This window comes from Ylistrum balloti, unplaced genomic scaffold, assembly GCF_031769215.1.
Source record: "Ylistrum balloti isolate Yb309-2 unplaced genomic scaffold, AGI_CSIRO_Ybal_v1 Utg370136, whole genome shotgun sequence".
NCBI lineage: Eukaryota > Metazoa > Mollusca > Bivalvia > Pectinida > Pectinidae > Ylistrum > Ylistrum balloti.
This window is the reverse complement of record NW_026782145.1, coordinates 1,119,463-1,140,097: the sequence shown is the minus strand read 5'-3', so window position 1 is coordinate 1,140,097 and position 20,635 is coordinate 1,119,463. Positions and strand designations below refer to the sequence as shown.

Sequence of the window (20,635 nt, the reverse complement as noted above, 5' to 3'; positions counted from 1 at the left end):
GATATAGGATAAATATGTCTTAATCATGATAACGGTGTCGTAATATAGATATCGGATAAATATGTCTTAGTCATGATAACGGTGTCGTAATTTCGAGATGTCGTTATTCTGGTAATGGTGTAAGTTTAAGTAAGAGGTTCATAACTATATTGTTTTTTTAAAGCACTTTCTGGATACGAACAGAGAAACAACAGAGCTTAATTAACAAGACATTTATTTTGCATACCATACAAATGACACACTAAGCCGACATCAAGAAAACTTTCAAAAGTTTTATATATTTCTTTTAATAGCTACGATGACCTCTTTCTCTCCTCCCTTCCCATTTTCCCTCTTTTTTCTCTTAATGCAAGTACATAGCAAACTATAGATCTATGTATATACGTCCTTGATGTACATCACTGCGATAAGACTTTCTAACTTCATAGTTTTTTTGTACTTTTGAACATTGTATATCAAATCCATAAGTGGGTTGATGAAAACATGTTTCAATATCTTTACATCACAGTGTTAACACTGAATTCATCAACGTTACAAAGATTTACATCATAACTTCTGGCACATTAAAACGTATCGAAGACAATTTGCAATTTAAAATAATTAGAAGTGGACTAAATACAATATGTACAGTATACGGAGAGGCAGACAGTATCTTACCCCGTCAGTATGAACAGCAGGAAGTGAAATAGAGACGATATGTACAATATACGGAGAGGGAGATAGTATCTTACCCCGTCAGTATGAACAGCCGGAAGTGAAATAGAGACGATATGTACAGTATACGGAGAGGCAGACAGTATCTTACCCCGTCAGTATGAACAGCCGGAAGTGAAATAGAGACGATATGTACAGTATACGGAGAGGGAGATAGTATCTCACCCCGTCAGTATGAACAGCCGGAAGTGAAATAGAGACGATATGTACAGTATATGGACAGGAGACAGCGTGTTACACAAACGACAGAGAGTGGACTGGAGACGGTATATGAACGATACTAATTGAAAGTCTATTCTGACTTTGCGACACTCAGAAGCGCTTCAGACGCATTTTTATCGCCACCAGAACCGGAGGGATTCTTTTTCCGGTGATCAATCCAATTCTTTGACAGCGCGTACACAAGTTTGTCCCAAAAGAAAAAGTCTGACGTCTTGAGGTACGTATATGTCTTAAGAAAATGTTTCAAGTCGGCATGTACACATGATTCGTCAAATCCCTCGAGCATTACCACTACTAAATGGCGCTCATTCTCAACCAAACTTTGATGGAAGGCTTTCCGAAATTCTAAAATGCACCATTCACTCTTTAGGAAGTTAGGAGAAAGTACCATAATCGTGTGTCTACTTCGCTCCACACTATCTATTATGTTGTCAGAAATGCAGGCGCCGGGAATAAAATGTTTATGGTGGAGACACAATCGAAACTTGTGGACGGATTCCTCAAGTCGACGACACAAATCGTAAACCCACGTCTCGTCCAGTGAACTATAGGACACAAAGGCGTCGAAGTCCTTCTCCACACTCTTGGACGAAGTTGGTACAGGAACAAACAGACACGTGCTAACCGACGTGAATCTTGTAAATACAAGAACACGAATTTCTCTCCTAAATCTGACGAGAACAATGATAACGAAGAAGCAGAGAATAAGAGGTGGCAAGCAAACATAAAGCACGAGATTAGATAGCTGTGTGTCCGATCTTGGACCGCACAAGTCTTCAACGTTCTTTATGTATTGTCCCAGTCTAGACAAAGGTCGGCTGCACCTTGCCTCGCCGAGATAGGCGTATTCGTCGATGATTGGACCCTCTTCCTCCTGGAGAAACTGGACAAAGTCTTGTTGAGAACAGTTACACACCCACTGGTTTCCTCTGAGGTTGACTACACCAGGATAAAAGTTCCGTAGATTCTGTATGCTTGGTTGACGTAAGACGGATATTTGATTATAAGATAGGTCAACGGTCAAATGCTTCCTTTTCGGAGGAGGGTAAGTGAAGTCGATAGTCGTTATTCTGTTGTGAGACAGATCTATCAGCTCCAACTCGGGAAAATCAATATCCCACCGGAATTTTGAAAGTTGATCAGGAGCACGGCTCAGTAAGAGGTGGGAAATGTTCATGACTTTGAGACGCGGATATATATACTTATGAAGGAATTGTTCGTAGAGTTTATGGTCGCTGATAATATAATTCTGAGTAAACTCCAGATACTTTAGGTTCGGGTTAATACATTGCTGCTTGTCCATGTTGTACCGTTCGATTGTCTTTTCGAGTTCGAGTAATTCGCTATCTGGTATGTCGATATCCGGTAAGGTGGTTTGACTGGTGTTTCTGTATGTGAGTCGCTCCAGACTTGGCGGATAACCACAAGGGTACACGTCTTGGTTTTGCTTATAGTTGTCCATGTAAAATGCCCGTAATTCAGACAATAATATAACAACATTGGAGTCCTCTATTGTCAGGTGCCGGATGGTGTAGTTCTCTCGAGAAGTTTGTACAGAAAAGTCTGTATCATCCGTACCAGTGATGTGGCATGACTTGATATGGAGTGTTTCGAGATTATTGGCTTTGATCGGACGTCTCAAATGTACGCACCCTCCTGACTGACACGTGATGGACACGTGCACTGGACCAAAACTGTTGTTTGACATCCATTCCTTCACATAGGAGAAGTTCCATATCTTGTTTTCAGTAATAAGACAATCAATGCTCACTACACTGGGTCCCAGGCTACTATAATGATTGGAGTCTTCTGTAGGGCCATGTCCAGGGACAACTGAAAGGACATGTTTTGGGTCTTTTATAAGACCAGGGTCTGATGTAGGATCATGTTCGGTGTCCAGTGTACGAGGTATATCCAGTGTGCAGTTAGGTATTTGTCCTGTAACTGTACTCAAAAGTTCAGCCACTAGAACAAGGGCGAACCATGCATGAGACCGCATCGTTGTAATGGTTAGTTATACTCAAACTGCACTGAACTGGAAAGGCATCCGGGTTTACGCCTTCTATACACCCGCGACACCTATCACGTGATGTAAATCGAGATCATGTTTACACGTACACATATGAGTGTTGAATTTAAACTGTATCATTGTGTTATATTTACCGCTACCTAAAAAAATCGATTTCCACAAAGTGACGTGACTTGTACACATAATGCCATGCTGTTGTAATGTTTACAACTTTAAATCGCTTGTTACAGAAGAAAAACGAGTCTGGCATAGAAAATTAGTTGTTAAACTCTAAAACAAACCATTGCTAACATTTGGATCAGCTTAGTACCATGTTTGTACATGATAACGATACTGTTATGACAATTTTTTACCTCACCATTACAAAACACGGGTAGTTGTGGACATAAATGTGATTAGTTTTATTACTATCATTAAATATGACGAGTAAATTGAGAATATTCCTTTTTATGACGACCAGGTGCTTAATTTTAAAGCGCACGCAAAAAATTACAGATTTGATAAATAAAATCACATTCATGTCCACAAGCATCTGCGTTTTAACACAGTAAACATGTATATGAAGTAAATTAATATTTTTGGAGTCCGATGGTCAATCTCCCACATCTCTCTCACCCTCTCTCTCTCTCTCCCTCCCTCTCTCTCTCTTCTCTCTCCCTCTCTCTCTTCTCTCTCTCCCTCTCTTCCCCCTCTCTCTCTCCCTCTCTCTCTCTCTCTCTCTCTCTCTCTCACTCTCTCTCTCTCTCACTCTCTCTCTCTCTCTCTCTCTCTCTCTCTCTCTCTTCTCTCTCTCTCTCTTCTCTCTCTCTCTCTCTCTCCTCTCTCTCTCTCTCTCTCTCTCTCTCTCTCTCTCTCTCTCTCATTTTCTCTCTCTCTCTCTCTCTCTCTCTTCTCTCTCTCTCTCTCTCTCTCTCTCTCTCTCTCTCTCTCTCTCTCTCTCTCTCTCTCTCTCTCTCTCTCTCTCCCCCTCTCTCTCTCTCTCTCTCTCTCTCTCTCTCTCTCTCTCTCTCTCTCTCTCTCTCTCTCTCTCTCTCTCTCTCTCTCTCATTTTCTCCCTCTCTCTCCCTCCCTCTCTTCTCTCTCTCTCTCTCATCGCTGTCTTGTTTTCTCTATGTTAATTCATCTCTCAGTCACGCACCCAATATGAAACTAAAACAATCAATCATTATACATGTTCAATTTCTGAACATGAGGATAAAAATACTATTGCACTTATGATTTGTTTATGTCAGTGATAACCATCTGAGGATAATGATTACACCCGTAGTCAATAGTAGCTCGTATGGTCGGCCCCGAATCCCCGACACAGTAGTGAGACATTTTAAGCTGAAGTGTACGTCATTCCCTCAACTCCAGGACCTTTGCTGACGTAACGTGTAGCAAGTCTCCCTGGTACCAATGAATATGCATTGAAGCCAGATATCTACAAGCAGTTGGAACTGGTAAACTTATAGTGCGAAATAGAACTGATGGTAAGGCCTCCTTTACACTATGTGGACTTGACAATTACTACGATCTTACATCTCGGTCACCTGTCTCTGTTACCGCCAGCTCCTACCTGATACCGCGTACTCCGACTTTATACCTCGACTGGGAAACTCCGAAACATACCATCTGCTATATGTTAAACTCTACGAGTCACATATTTTTATAAATGTTCTGTATGTTTACATATATTTTATTCCACTGAATGATATATGAAATGTTATGTTAATCCTTTTATCCTTTTCATCCTGAATGGTTATACAATTTACAAATCTAGATAATTAGCTTTATTACTAAGTGTATATATACTATCTATTTGATTCTTCTAAATTTACATAAATTTACATAAATTTACATTATGTTTGTGTATTCGGTTGCTGACACTTTTCTAAAATTAAGTGACGGTTGGTGATCATTTTTATTTTGTCTGTACCTTCCTATGATGTACTTTCTTGTATTTATCTCTTCTTTATGTGTATTCATAAGGCACTTCTAAACTGTTATCGATATACATCTATATACACGAGAAACAGCATTATTAACTACAGTGCATGGTTGTGGTGGTCAGAACATGATGACATCATCATCCCGCATGTCTGATAAAATGAAATAAAATACGTACCTTTGTAAAAGAATTAAGATCCCAACACAATCTTACTGTTAATATAGGGGTATGTTGTATGAAGTTTCTGTTGTAAATATTCCTTACATGTTACTGTTTAAGTTATTTGGATGTAAGATGAAACGTAATATTGACCCACTGTGGTAAAATATTTCTCTTACTATGAATGATATTGCATTTTTTTCATATTTATGTACCTCATATGTTGAGCAGATTTACTTTTTTTGTAAGTAATATACAACTAATAGTCATTTATGTAATTTACTTTGTTTTATGTCAATACGTATTTTTCTTTTTTTTAATCATGGAAGGGTGGCGTCTGACCTGTGCGAGACTACGTCAGCTAATGTAGCTTGGTCTTTCCTGTTTTTAATACTTAGTTCCGTCCTGGTAATAGCGAGGTTCCTTCTGATAATGTGCAAGTCCGTCTTCCGTTAACTAAGTCATGTTTCTTTCCACACGACTGTTAGGGACAGTCGCTGCTCTTTATCAACGATCAAAGGTAAACTATCCGATGAATGGTTATATATTATTCAGGTGACGTTGGTGATTTTCTGAAATCAATCCCCATAAAGTTTTATCTACTACACGTCTTGGTATCAAGTTTATTCGGTGATATTGACCAAAATCCGGGGTCAAATAATGATATAATGTATAGATATTCTTATTGACAATATCTCTGTATGTCATTTGAATAAGAGTTTCATAAGAAATAAAACACATTTTTTGTTGCTGAATATTCTAATTACGACATCTATGTGTTTCTTAAACCCATCTTGATAATTCTATTACTGATAATATCACTAGAAATGTACGGAAATATTTCAGGTAATGTAGATCTAGTTTTGGTTTACTTATTTATATCAAAACAATCTTATTATTAAGTTTAGACTCTATCTTGAGTTTGATGACATCGAACTTCTAAGGGTCAAAGTAACCCACACAAAATTCGCTCATTGTTAGGGTTGTATCTATATGCCTCCAATCCTGGTTAGTCATTGGGCTAAACTTGAAAATAACCCTGTTGATGTTGATTATCAGAGAAAAGTAATTCTGGTTGGGATAAAGACCTGTTAAATCTTAATACCAATTCTAAGTTTACAGGGTTTTATCTAAATTTGGACAACATTCCATCACTGAACCAACCGGACACTCACAAGTCTTCAAGGTCACTCAATATCCTAACTACTTACAATGTAACCATTGTTAATGATATCGCTGTTCTCACTCCTTCCTGTAGTGAATACTGTCTTGTTAGCGCTGACTTCAATGTTTAACCCCTCAAAAACATGCTTATAATAAAACAGTGTTTCATTTCCAAATAACTTGTTCTATCCTTACTAACATATTTTTGACGCAATAAATTATTTCACTAGTTCAGATGATTGGGATCTGCAATTACAAGGGGTTATTGGCAATATCAGTCATATCCTTATAAACATAATATTAACTGCTGTCGATATCTTCTATTAACAGTAACAATAGGACCTAATGATAAAATTTGGATAACAAATGAAATAAGACTGAAACTACGACAGTATACGTCAGCATTCTAAAGCCAAATAAAATAATACTGCGGATTCCTGAAGCAAAATTTAGATCTACTCGAGACCAAGTAATTATCTTAATCCCAGAGGCGAAACAAAATACTTGCAAAACAAGTTATAGATTTCAAAGACAAATCTGAAACCGACTCTCCTTTGGTAATAAATAGTGATCTAAAAATACATTTCATAGACAAAGCTGAATCTTCTAATCATTATTTCTTCACATCTAAGATTTACCATTAAAGGCGAAGCACAATCTCTTGTGAAACCACTCTTAAGTCACATCTTTGATAAATGATTCTTTTCAAGAAAATTCCCTACCTCCTTGAAAAAATGTTATACCTGTGTATAAAAAGAAGTTTGAAAAAACATTTAACCAAAAAATGTTTTTGAAAATATAAATTTACCTGTCCCTCGAGTTACAATAAATAACTTCTAAAAATCTATCCGGTATTCCACTGTCTATCAAATATTCAAATGAAATTGTTCAACATTTTGACAAAGGTAAAGAGCAAAAATGTTATTTTGTGATAATTAAGGCATTTCATAGGACTAGACATAATGATATGATTTACAAGTTGAAAAAAAGATTATGACTTTACTAACATGTTGAAGTGGTTTTCATCTTGCGTAACGTTTCAGACGGGAAACCCAAAGGATCAATTTAAAGCCCATACTTGTTTTTATCACAAATTAATGATGTTAATGACGAATTCGTCTCTAATGTGAAAGTATTTGCTGACGGTACTTCCCTACATGGTCTGATTGAGAGAAACAGACTAGAGGCTGCTAGTTATCAGAATAATGACCCGAAGAAAAATTTCAATTTGGGCCAGGAAATGGGGATCATTTTTAATCGTTAATAAGACTGAATTCCTTCTTTTTGTCAAAACGGATTGACTCCGTTGGCATCCTGATATGTATTTCAACAACCGGGTTACAAAAATGTTCGTAGCCTGGGTCTATTTTTCAACAGGAATGTTAACTAATCCAATGAAAAAGCTTACAAAAATATTTGCAAAGAAATATAAAATTGATAGGAATTTGCTTGAGTTAATTTGACTGGAACGTTTCATATAAAGGACACATGCCCCAGCTGTTACCCAATGTAATCCGACACAAGTAGGGCTGGAAACATAATGAATAGCTGTCCTCTAACTTTACTCACTCAAATTTACACACAAAACAACCGTTAATCACCTGACACAAGCAGTGTGCACCTGCTACAATTTAAACATGTTTCCTGGTTCAGTTAATCTATGGATTTGTGACTATAAAGTTTGTCTTTGTCATTAACAATGAATTGAGGCAACGTTTGTCGTATCGCTCTCATGGTTTTAAAATCGTTATCACGTGACCTGTATGTCTTGTCATATCGTCATCCATGATGTGACCTGTACGTGCTGTAACATCGTCATCATGTGATCCGTATGTGTTGTAACATCATCATGTAACCTGTATATGTCGAAACATCATCATGTGACCTGTATGTGTTTTAACATCATGTGACCCGCATGTGTTTTAATATCATCATGTGACCCGTATGTGTTTTAACATTTAGAGAAGAACACTTCTTACATCTTACAGTTATGCATTTTTTTTTATTTTTATAATAAAACTGGGTATTTTCTCGTGTAATACAAAACACAGGCCTCCTACTCACACAAACCCTGCTTCCCAAACGACACAAACCCCGTTACCTACGTAACTCAAACCTCCTACTCGCACAACATAAACCCTGCTTCCCAAACAACACAAACCCCCGTTACCCTCAAAACGAAATCCCTGCTGTCTACACAACAGAAACCCTGCATTTTTAATGAAAAATAGACCTCAACATTTCTGGGAAATTATGTAAATTGCATTACACAAGCTCGATACAATCTATCAAATTCGACGCTGAAAGCCCATGCAGAGAGAGAGAGAAGAGCGTTGTAACACTATTACGTAATTCTCATATCGGAGACGAATGTCACTTCCAACGTGAAAATTCATTCAGGCTTTAAAAGGTGTTCTTCACTTGTGTGTCCTTTGTAAAATATTTGAGATAGCAGGTGGTAGAAACTGTTGATTGGACTTTTTAAGTCCCGCGGTCAGCCGTAGCCTGCACGCCACATATTAATTCATTCGATTAGTGTTACGGTTCAGATTATACACATGCACGCTGTTCTAAAATGATCCGATATATGAAAACTACTAATTTTATTTAATTGTAGGTCTACAATTCCTCTTCATCTACAATTTGACTTTTCTTTCAATCACTGGATTTCCTCTTTCGCCTCCAAGACTTAAATATTTAGGCCCTTAGCATCAATGACAAACCTTCGAAGGACAAAACAGCTGTATACATTTATTGTTTGGCCCTACTGAATTTAACTTGATTTGCATTAAAAGATGTCATTCACATGTGTGTCTTTCTACAATCGTTAATAATCGGTTGCTGTCGGTTTAAGTTTTACTGTGTAACCAATAAGTTGATTAATAAGTTGACAAGATCACGTTTAATGAGAGAAGATTTTTTTATCTATATTTATATATCACACAGAATAAAGGAACATATCTTTTATCCTTTGGCAGATATCATATATAATTTGATGAGTTCTGGCGCGACTGTAGCTCTAAGCTTGTCTGACAGATACCTATAGAGGATTACATCAGCTGGTACAGCAGTTACTTATAATTATGGAGGGTTAACTGGGCCATACTGAATTCTAACTATTTGAGTAGCATGCCTGTACGACACGTTTTATTGAGAGTGATGTCGGTATCTGAAATGCCATTGGGTCTCTTTGTTTTGGTGGGCAACATGGTTACGGTTACCTATTGACTAACTCAGTATAGATATATCCCACACACCCTGACCATTTCACTTAAAAGGTAGTCGATAAGACCCTTGACCATTGAACGTTAACCATCAAAAATGTGATTTATTTCCCAGGTCTCAGCATACCTGGTAACAAAGTGCGCCACTCTCTTAAATGACTTGATTTTGTTTCCTGTTACCCTATAATACATCAAGACATTGACGCAGTAGGTTAATTGTACCATACTAAGTCTGGTTGTTGTAAACCGACTGCACCTACAAGACATAAATTGATACTCATTTTTAAGTCCGCTTTTGATATCCTAAAAACATTACTTATTAAAACCGACCGTGATTCAAACATATTGTTGGCTAGTAATGAGTGAAAAGTCGGAAATTGTGGGATGGAGCATAATGGCGGCTCACCGACTCATTATGCACCAATTAATGTGTTCAAGACTTGATCAAGAATGATCAGAAGTGATCCATCTCGTTGTGTGTATTGTGTAGACGTATATGTTGTGGATACAGTTATTGTCATTCCTATCTTTAATGGAGTCCAAAAGTATGCAGAGCAGTACCCATATTTGCACTCTTGCTGTGTACCATCCATTGTATACGGTTAAGAAAGTTATTTTGTGGTATGGCTTTCTCTGGTATGTGTTTGATGTCTTGATATATATCATAACTTTAAGTAGTGCACCTGCAGAGGTGACAAAATTGTAACGTCATTCAATTAACATATGTTAAGTAGTTATTTGGAGTTTAGTACAGGCACACCACCCCCTTACAGAGCCCTTGGTATGAGCCCGGAGTCTTCACTACCTGGAACCGTCTATGTTTAGTACAGGCGCACCTACCCCTTACAGAGCCCTTGGTATGAGCCCCGAGTCTTCACTACCTGAAACCGTCTATGTTTAGTACAGGCGCACCACCCCTTACAGAGCCCTTGGTATGAGCCCTGAGTCTTCACTACCTGAAACCGTCTATGTTTAGTACAGGCGCACCACCCCTTACAGAGCCCTTGGTATGAGCCCTGAGTCTTCACTACCTGAAACCGTCTATCCCCTATGTGCATTGAAGATTAATTAAAAATATACTTGTTACAGGTTTTTACAGCATGATGGATTGTTTGTATTATGATACATCATTACATTCTTTTGTATAATTAATGAAATGGAAAATGTACAGTCAATACGATATATCTCCTACCTTGATTTCAAGGATTCAAAAAACTAAACTTAGTTTGATTGTATGTGGCATACTTATGTCATTAAGTCAACTAGATGTATCAAAAAGAATCTTACAAAATACTAACAGAAATTATATCAATATCTAGTCTAAGTGATTAATATTATCATTTGGTAATTTTAAAGAGTATTAATGAAACATTCACGGATTGTTTGTTGAAGGGAGATAACTCCAGATAGCTTGGATTTTGAATTTAAAAAGTGCATATTTCGGCAAGGGAATCTTGTACAATAATGTTCCTGTATGGTCAGATGATCTAATATAGTTATGATATACTCAAACCAATTGTTGTATAGTTGTTATGGTCATTGACGAAATGAGGATTGCTATATAGATAATTATTTAATCATTATTACATTCCTATTTACAAATTCTGGTTAAAGTATTTTGTACTTTTCACTATTTATGTATAATTTCATAGTCCAGTACTAATGTAACTATTGTGATTATGAGATCAAATGTTGATGATTGATGGTCTTCCAAGCTGGACATTTTAATTTGTTATATGTGTGTGTTTAATTGATGTACTTTATGTATTGGAAATGTTCGACTCAAATACATCTTGTGTATTATATAAACATACAGTATAGCTGTACAGTGTACAACATAGTTTTCAGCTTCACTTTCATTCTCTGTACACCTGGAACATGTCATGGCAAAATAGAAGACACAAGCGAAGCATTTTGGTAGGTTCAAGAAGAGAAAAACTGAAAAATCATAGGCTGATACGTTCCTTTTGGAGATTACAAAGAGTCACCCAACTTCAAAGCCAATACATTGTACCATTATGTGCCCTTGAGATTCATTTGACATACATCAAAGGATCAAACTAGTGTTTTTGTCTTGTCCACAAGTGTAGCACATGAAACCTTCAATTTTGCCATTACTTGTTCCATGGATGCATAGAGCAAAAGTGATCGTAATCCCAGGTGTATCGAGGATGGAGGTGGTGAAGTTGTATGATACACGATTGTAAATATTTTTAGATTTTACTGAAATTATCTTAAAACATTTCAATATAAGGGCCCTTATTATGTCCAGTGATTGTGAAGCTAGAAGTTGATGTTTGTTCAGCTCTGGATAGAGATTTCTCCTAGCTGTGAAATGTTTTGTTTTTATCACACAACTCACATATATATACATTTCATCACAACATTAATGTTAACATTCAGTTTTGTTTTTCCTAATTTCAATTTGATAATGATAACATCATCTGATTTATGGTAACCATAGGTCTTTGTATTTTTTATTGGTTTGTCAATGATTTGCCTCAATTTGTTGGAGTTGCTGCTATCTTTCCATATTTCATTCCATTTTTATTAGCCCCCCACCCTCTTTCCCCATCAAGAACGAGGTAGGGTAGAGGACTCCAGTTTTGTATTATGCCTGTCGGTGATTGCGGTGATCTTGTCTTTGCTCCATCTCCTAATCTACTTGTCACTGTAACTTCATACACGTATACATGTAGGTTCATCTTGGTAAAGTGTTGAGTCATGTACCAAATGTAGGTTACTCTGACCTACATTTTTATCTAAAATAGATTATACATAAATGCCATGTATACAATTTTACAAGGCTCACCTCAACATCCATTTGTATAACATTACTCAAACAACTTTAAAAGCCTTTAAAAAATGTTTTAATAAATCAACATTAAAATTTGACAAGTTTTGGCCCTGTTTTTTTCTTAGGAGGAGGATTAGGTCTGTGGAATGATATTTCTGCATCTGCACTCGTGCCTGGTATCCATGTCATGAGGAAATCTTTTCTGTCTTCATCTATAAAACAAAACATTTTTATTCAAACTATTAAAATCTGGGTTTTTTTTAATTTATTCTTGGAATAGGCAATCACTTTGCTAGACTCCTAATGGATCAGTTTAAATATAAGTACATATTCAGTCTGGAGTTATCTCCCTTCACCTATCACCCTGAACAATATTACATGTATACATCTAACTACTTCAGAGAACATTTCAATCAACTTTTAAATTAACTTTAAAAAAAAGGGTCATAATGTGTCTTGTGTTTCCATCTGAAAAAATGGGGCTCAGTGTTAAAGTAAAAACCTCCAGCTGGGGTTAAGACCTTGACAAGTGATTTTACATTCTTTGCAAAATTGTTTCAAAGTTTCTTTGTGAATATGTCAGAATTTTACTTAAATTTTTTAGTTTGATTTCACCAATCTACAATGTAGTCTATATCCTTATTTGGTAAAAAAAATATCAATCTAACATGAAGTGCATATCCTTATGTGGTAAACCTACATACCAATCTAATGTGATATCCCTGTCCTAGTTCGATAAACTATCATACCAATCTAACATGATATATGTCCTTGTGTGGTAAACTAGTCCATATCTTTGTTAGGTAACCTACCTGGCTGTTCCTGTCGGTTTGGGCAATCCCTCTCATAATGTTCAACCGACTCACAGATCTTACAACATCCACCTGACCAATCAGAAACATTAAATACATAAAATTGTATCACACAGTGTAGGGACAAACAAGGTGTCACAATGCACAGATATCTTCTAAATTTCTTATTCCCAACCAATAAATTAACTCAATATATCACATATTTCATCATATAGAAAATATTACTCCACAATAAACATGTCTGGTAATGGGAAGTTTTCATTCTGTTATAGTCTAATTACATATATCATACATTCTCATTGTGGATCATCAAAGCAAGTGCTGTTTCATACCATTGCTCATAGAATACAGCCTCTTTGGGGTGTCTGGACACTGGATAGATAGTATAATTACCCATAGGAAACAGCCCCTCCCCTGGGTTGTCGGGACACTGCTTGGATAAAACATTTACCCACAGGATACATCCCACTTGCGTTTGGAGGACAGTTTAGATAAGATTTACTCATAAGATATAGCTCCCCTGTGTCTGGACATTGCTTAGATAAGACATTTACCCACTGGATACAGCCCCTGTGGGTTATCAGGACACTGTTTCGATCAGATACTCACCCATAGGATACAGCCCTCTTGGGTTGTCAGGACACTGTTTAGACAAATGACCCATTTCTCCACATATAAAACACTTTGCATATGGGAACTTTCCTGTAACACAGTAGGATAGGATGTTTCAGTGTTATGCAGTATCTGGTGATGTTACCCATTCTAAATCAATTAGCAATAGTAGGTAACAAGAGAATTTTTTTTATGTAGCATTTAAACCAAAATCTTGGCCATTCATGGTTTTAATCATGATTCCTGAATATTACCGACCATTCAAATCTAGTCCTGTGATTTTAATGTAAATAGCTGATTACAACCTGTCATGTCACCACCAACATAAGATGACTTTTTTTCAGCAAATAGTAGTAGCACTTGATACTGGGGGCTAAAATTGTAACATTTTAAAATAAAACAACTCAAATCAAAATAATGGAAAATCGTGAAAACCTCAGCTCCCTTGGTTTAAAGACGAGTGTTTTTGTCACCGCTACTGATGAAAATATAACTCTTATTATATATTATAATAAATCTCTGTGAGACAGGACATATATATAACTTGTTATTTCTAATTACCTAATATGAGCTTCAATTACCTGCAGGGAGTTTGAGTCGACACTTGCTGGAAGCATGTTCTGTAGACCCACATTTAAAACAGATACCTGTGCCTTGTTCAATATCCTTTTTGGTCTCTGGACATTCAGACATTGCGTGACCTGTTCCACGACAGTTATAACACACCTGGGAGTAAATGATAACATCAGGTAAGATGTAGAATTTGTCATAAGGATTGAACATGGTGGAGGATTAAAAATACAAAAGTCTTTAGCGACATTTTTTATTTTATAAACATGCCAGCAAAATAATTGACAGGTTTATGACATTATCAGACCAAGGATTTAAGTAGACAAACCAGAAGCTATGTAGGCCATTGTAAATATACCAAATTACTGTTATATTTATAAAACCTACCTTTTCTTCTTTTCGCTTATTTATCCTCTTCACTCTTCTTTCTTCTCTTCTGGTCTCTTTTTTCAAAGTCAAAATTAATCCCTTTTCAATTTCTTCTTCACTTTTTACCTTGACCTTTGTATGGCTTGACTTGTGTTTATTGTCTTTCACATTCTGTCTATTTCTCTGGTAGCCTTCTGAACCTTTCATTTCTCTCCATGGTGTGGCCTCTAATGGGCGTTTGCTATTCTCAGAGCCGCCTCTAGCAAACCTTGTCATGATGACACTTCTTAGATATTCTTTACCTGTGTGATGGAAAAATATTAATTCATACCATATTTATATGGCAAGAGGACATATTTGTAAATCAACTGTAGTAAAAATGCTATACATTCATACCATCTGAATGACCTATGAATACCAGACAGCCGGGTAGGTAGGTGGTAACACACTCTCCTTTCACTTGGACATCAAGGGTTCAATGCCTAGTGTGGATGGAAAGGGGGTTCATTTGTATGGAATCAGCTGCGAACACATGAGTTTTTTCTAGGTACACCTGTATCTTCTCACATTATGACCTCTGTGTGCTTCAATCCTGATCAACAAGAGCGATTAATATATGTTGGAATAACATTTTTCCAAATTGGTGAAAAATAAGGTTTAACACAATCAGACTGTAAAATGCCCATCCCTCTAAATTGAGTCAAAGATTATGAAGTGATTATTCGGACTTTTTGATGAAGTGGTCATCTGGACTTTTTGAAAGATAATTAAGGTATACGATACTGCTGAAAAATTACCTCAAAGATGACCACAGCTATAAACACGTGTGGCTTACTCACGAACAGTTCTGTACAGTTTGGTCAGATAGCCAGTACAGATAACTAGAATTTAGTACATTTCGACAACAACTAGAATACATTGGTAACCACATGTTTTCATTTCGTACGGTCGTCAGATAAATAAGCAATGCAGGGTAACTACTTCAACAAACTAAATTACTTACTTCTCTGTAAATCCTTGATAACAGTCACAGTTAGCCAAGCGTCTAAGTGATCGTGATGAACGGGAAATTCCCTAATTCGCGTTGGGGTGCGTTCGACTGTCCTGTACTATGAATTGTCGTCACTAATATTCGGTGATATTATTTACACAGATTAGTTTTATCACTAATTCGAATAAGTAATATCAGATGCTTACTAAACAGTGAAAGAACCAGATACAAAACAAATATGTGCGTAAATAGAACTAGAATTTCAGCTAGAAAAAAATTAAAATAAAGAAAACATCACAAGGAAGACTCGGGACCACGAAAAAAAATCCCAAGACATGGAACTTAACTTAATTATCTAAATTAGATAATAAAAATACTATGAAAGCTTCCAGCTGGTTACTATGTCAACCATTTAAAGTGTTTATAAATATATTTGCACGATGGCAAAGTGTTTCATTATAATTATCGAAACCGGATTCGAATCTGGTTTCCGAGTCCCGTGATGCGGGATCGATATGAAATGAAATGAGGGGGCCCATTGCTATATTGATTTTCACACATCTTTGACAGTATTTTGTTTGGTTTAATTAAAGTATTTTGTAATTTATTAGTAAACACTTAATCTTATATATCCAACTGCACCCTCGATCTCCAGGACTTACGATCAATTCGCTCTCTGTATCCCTGGAAGATATCATGGCAAAATTGAAGGTTACCTGGGCAACACGTCGTGGACAAGCCAAAAGGCTAGCTTGAACTTTTGATGTACATCAAATGAATCTCGGGGTCGCATAATAGCATATTGTAATGACTTTGAAATTGGGTGTCGCTCCTTTGTAATGATTGGCCAGTTTTTGTTCTCCAGGAACCGATCAAAGTACTTCGACTGTGCCTTCGATTTTGCCATGACATGTTCCAGGGGAGCAAAGAGCGAAAGTGATCGTAACCGCTTAAGTATCGAGGATTATCCAAATGTAATGGAACCGACATGCCATTCTCATTTTTGTGATCATTTCGCTCATCTGCACATGTTTAAATTACCAAATTGACTTTGTGATTTCAAGATCTGTTACAGTCGGATGGGAGTTTGAAAATGAATTGTTCTGTTATGGTTATTGCCACTTCGTTCATCTGCCAGGGGCGTAACTTCCATAGAAAGAAAAAGCCCGGGCTTACAGATAAAACATCCGTGCATAGAGTATGTCGGACAAAATTACAAAACTAAGGTTAAAAACAAATATCTAATATGTTTGATAAATAAAAAAAATATAAATAGAAAATTGTTGAATAACTAGGCCTAGTACATTGCTTTCCGGAAGTTTACACACGTCATACTATTCTACTTCTTACTATCTTTTCAACGTTTCCGATTATAATGTTGTTAAAGTGCAAATTTTCAAAACGAAGAAGGCTTCTGGATTACAGACGTCGATCGACAGGTTTTTTTTTTCAAACAAAATAAAGTCGAATTGAGTAACCACACTTAAAGTGACACATTAAAGACCGAAGGTACATGTAACCAAGATACGGAAATTGTCATGGACATTTTCGCGAATCAAAAGAACAGAAAGTTAGCTTTTACTTAGTCAGGGGTTGAAAGTTTGTTGTTAAATGAATAAAGAAAACTGTCTCAGAATACGATTCAAAACATCTATGAAACCAGAGACATATATAACACGATATATACGTCTCTGATGAAACCATGAAATTCATTTTCCGTCGGGGGGCTTTGCCCCCCAGATCCCCCACCAACCCTGCTCTGGACCCTCTGGGGGCCTAGGCGGCCTCCAGACCCCTCGCCTGGGCTTACACATTTCTGCTGGGCTAGCTACGCCCCTGGATGTTTCAATTACCCAACTGACTTTGTGATTTTCAAGATCCGTTACAGGTGGATGGGAGTTTGAAGATGAATTGACCTGTTATGGTTATTGTCATTTCGTATTTTTGACAGTTCTATTTTTGGATGTTAACTCTGTACTGGGGACTTAAAAAGATACGAAATGTATACCAGTTCCATATCTGAAAATACATAAATAAATAGATACTTAACGAAGATTGTAATAGAATCATGTCTGTCTGTCTGTCTGTCTGAGATTTGTATGGGATTCGGTTAGAAATCTTTGAGAATTTTTTTTAACAAATGTTGAGTGGTGTGATTTGTATAGTTTAACTACATTAATTTGTACATTAAACAGATAATTTAAACATAATTTGACATGTCATATGATTTTTTTCCCCAGAGAATTATGTGCTATTTCAAGTAGAACAGTGATCGCTTTGTTTAAGTTCTAATTACTGTTGAAATATTTCATCCAAGTTATTTATGAGAAAATTGTCATTGATACTAACTGAACCTCTCTCCGTCCCTGTTAAGTTGGTGACGTCATTACCCGACTTTCATTTACAGAAAATTCACAAAGTAACTCTTTGACTTAGTATAATAAACACCAAATGAATAATTCGAGACATTTCTGGCGTAGTTGTACTCTCCATTGTCTCGAAAGGTGTGCGTCATTGTGACCAACAAGGAAATGGAAGTGTTGTTAATCTGGTCAATAGACATTGACATTATAGGTCTCGATGGCTTTAAATTCAAGTTTGGCATGCCGTGAGCACACACGTACCAACTTCTTAGCAGCTGTGTCTAATCCCACTGTCGTGTACCCTGCACGGATCAGCCGATACAGATCAGCAAAAGTAGGTGCCTGTTTTATTAATCGGTTTTCCTAATTTTCAAGCTTTCGTTGGCTATATTTACTGTGAGTAATTCTTGAAATTATTTTGGAATCCTCTGTGATTTATTTATCAGATTCCCATGTTGTATTTCGGTGCACAGACTGCAAGAAATTCGCCTGCGATTTCAATTGAAAGTTTATCGCATTTTCGTTTTCGAAGCACATATGATTTGTTGAGTGTGTTGTTTTCCATCATTATCGTGCTTGTTTGTTACAAATATCGTCAAACTCCTTGGTAATCACCCGTGGTAGAGATTTTTGTTCAATCTCCGCTGATTTAGTTCAGTAATTAATTAGTTATTGACAAATCAAGAAAACAGAACATGGCGACGGAGGGCACTCTTTTTATCGGCGGGGTGGGGTGGGGTGGGGGAGTAAATTAGAGGAAGGGACCCATAATTAAGGATAGGGAGAGGACATGACAAGGTATGGAGGAAACTACATAGCCTACTAAAGCTTGACAGTTAGCATCCTTGATATGTTACTATGAAAATTAAAGGTTCCCTGAGCGGCACCTTGTGGACAAAACGAAAAGACTAATTTGATCCTTTGATGTGCATCAAATGAATGGCTTTGAAGTAGGGTGTAGCTCCTCTGTAATCTTCAAAAGGGGCGTATCAGCCTGGGATTGGCCAGCTTTTCTCCTGGAAGCAATCAAATAACTTCGTTTGTGCGTTCAATTTTGGCATGATATGTTCCAGGGGTGCAGAGAGCGAAAGTGAGCGTAACTCCCGGAGTATCGAGGAATGACAATTAGGAGAACCAGGCATTGGATGCAGGACTTACCTTTGCCGATCTGTATAGTCTGACATCTTAAGCCCTCTCCCTACCGGGTACGCGACAGTGAATACAAAATAATCGGGTAAAGTCTAAATCATATATTACTAATGGGTACAATCTGACCGGGACAAGCACCACGCGAAACTGAGAAATTCTCGAAATTTGTATTACACTATTTGTATGGTGCTGTTATGATAATAAATCATTGTGAGCCTTTCGCAAAATCGAGCGAACTGTTGATTTTCGTATCGAATCGGGATTTGCTGCAAGAGATTTCTCAAATCCAAATAAAAAGCATATCGCTTAAAAGCGTTGTTATTTGAGCGTCTCCCTGACAATGAAAATGAACCTTGGGCTGTTTAAATATGCTCATCGACCTATAATATTAACAAAAATGAAAGAAAAAAATCGTCTTTAAGTTACGGACTTGTCATCAGAAATATATAGAAACTTTGACAGAGAAATTTACTACAATACAAAAGCCATATAAGCACCTGTAAGACATTAGCCAGAGTACCAGTTCAAGGTTAGTTCCATCATATCACGCATTGTGAGTCATATAAACCCACAGTAAGATATTAGCCAGAGCACCAGTTCAATGTTAGTTCCATCATATCACGCATTGAGAGTCAAATAAACCCACAGTAAGACATTAGCCAGAGTATCAGTTCAAGGTTAGTTCCAACATATCACGCATTGAGAGCCTTTTCCCTATTTGATAGTGTCGTGAGGTTGGGTAAAATGTTATACCATATACCCTGCGACAGAAGAATTCCTCGACAATTAGGAATAGGACTTCAAATGTGGAAGTGTGCGATATTGAATTATAGAGTACAGTATACGGAAATTAAGTGTCGATGATTTGAAAGACGGATTACTACAGTGCAAAGTCTGAAAGGAACTTGTTGGGTGTTTTATGTATATACGTCTGGAGACAGTTTCTTTGATGAACCGGAGCAAAACTTCCAGAATCACTTGACGATTTCTTAATTCTATCCAGCTGTTGACATTACAATAATATATATATATATATATATATATAATATATTCTATAACTACATATATTGAAATCATTTGTCTCAAGACAAGAATAATGTAGGCCTATTCGAGACCCGTTTATAACTGTCCCTATGATTTGCGGAAGCAATGCGATTATCATTGTAACTGTCTTTGATACACACTTGATTCATCATTTGTCTTTTTTAAAATACGAAAATAAACATAGAGAATGTAACAATTCAAAAGGCAGAAATATGAAACGTCTCTTTGTGACCTGGGACCTTCATTGTTTTGTGAAATGGGTCTATAAACGTAGATGAGCTCTGATTCCTTATATGTTTGTATTTTATTGTGACATTTGTCACAGATCTTATTTTCGCACGATGAAGCCATAAAAAGGCTTTATTTCTTTATGATAACTGTGGGACCTAGAATGAGGTACCAGTAGCTGACATAACATTTCGTCTAAAGCGGAAACTTTGGAACTTCGGGAAAAGCGGTACATTTGTAGTTTTCAAGTGTGATTTT

General features: G+C 36.8%; 2 protein-coding genes across 2 annotated transcripts; both read right to left on the bottom strand.

The window, feature by feature from the left end:
- Positions 1-234: 234 nt before the first annotated feature.
- Positions 235-2,935, bottom strand: LOC132550617 (toll-like receptor 4). Its single transcript, XM_060214709.1, has one exon. The coding sequence runs from the start codon at positions 2,933-2,935 to the stop codon at positions 1,007-1,009; it is 1,929 nt and encodes a 642-aa protein (XP_060070692.1). The 3' UTR covers positions 235-1,006.
- A 9,367-nt stretch (positions 2,936-12,302) lies between these two features.
- Positions 12,303-15,617, bottom strand: LOC132550619 (zinc finger CCHC domain-containing protein 9-like). The gene is made up of 6 exons (XM_060214711.1): positions 15,606-15,617; positions 14,621-14,904; positions 14,245-14,389; positions 13,661-13,753; positions 13,052-13,123; positions 12,303-12,451 (listed from the first exon to the last, which is right to left on the bottom strand). The coding sequence occupies exons 2-6, from the start codon at positions 14,876-14,878 to the stop codon at positions 12,327-12,329; spliced, it is 693 nt and encodes a 230-aa protein (XP_060070694.1). The 5' UTR covers positions 14,879-14,904; positions 15,606-15,617; the 3' UTR covers positions 12,303-12,326.
- Positions 15,618-20,635: the final 5,018 nt, after the last annotated feature.

Excerpts from the sequence above, each read along its gene's own strand:
- LOC132550619 (XM_060214711.1), bottom strand. The coding sequence starts at position 14,878 with ATGACAAGGTTTGCTAGAGGCGGCTCTGAGAATAGCAAACGCCCATTA. Across the intron at positions 13,754-14,244 it reads TCGACTCAAACTCCCTGCAG|GAAAGTTCCCATATGCAAAG; the intron begins GTAATTGAAGCT and ends ACTGTGTTACAG. Across the intron at positions 12,452-13,051 it reads AAACCGACAGGAACAGCCAG|ATGAAGACAGAAAAGATTTC; the intron begins GTAGGTTACCTA and ends TTTGTTTTATAG.
- LOC132550617 (XM_060214709.1), bottom strand. The coding sequence starts at position 2,935 with ATGCGGTCTCATGCATGGTTCGCCCTTGTTCTAGTGGCTGAACTTTTG.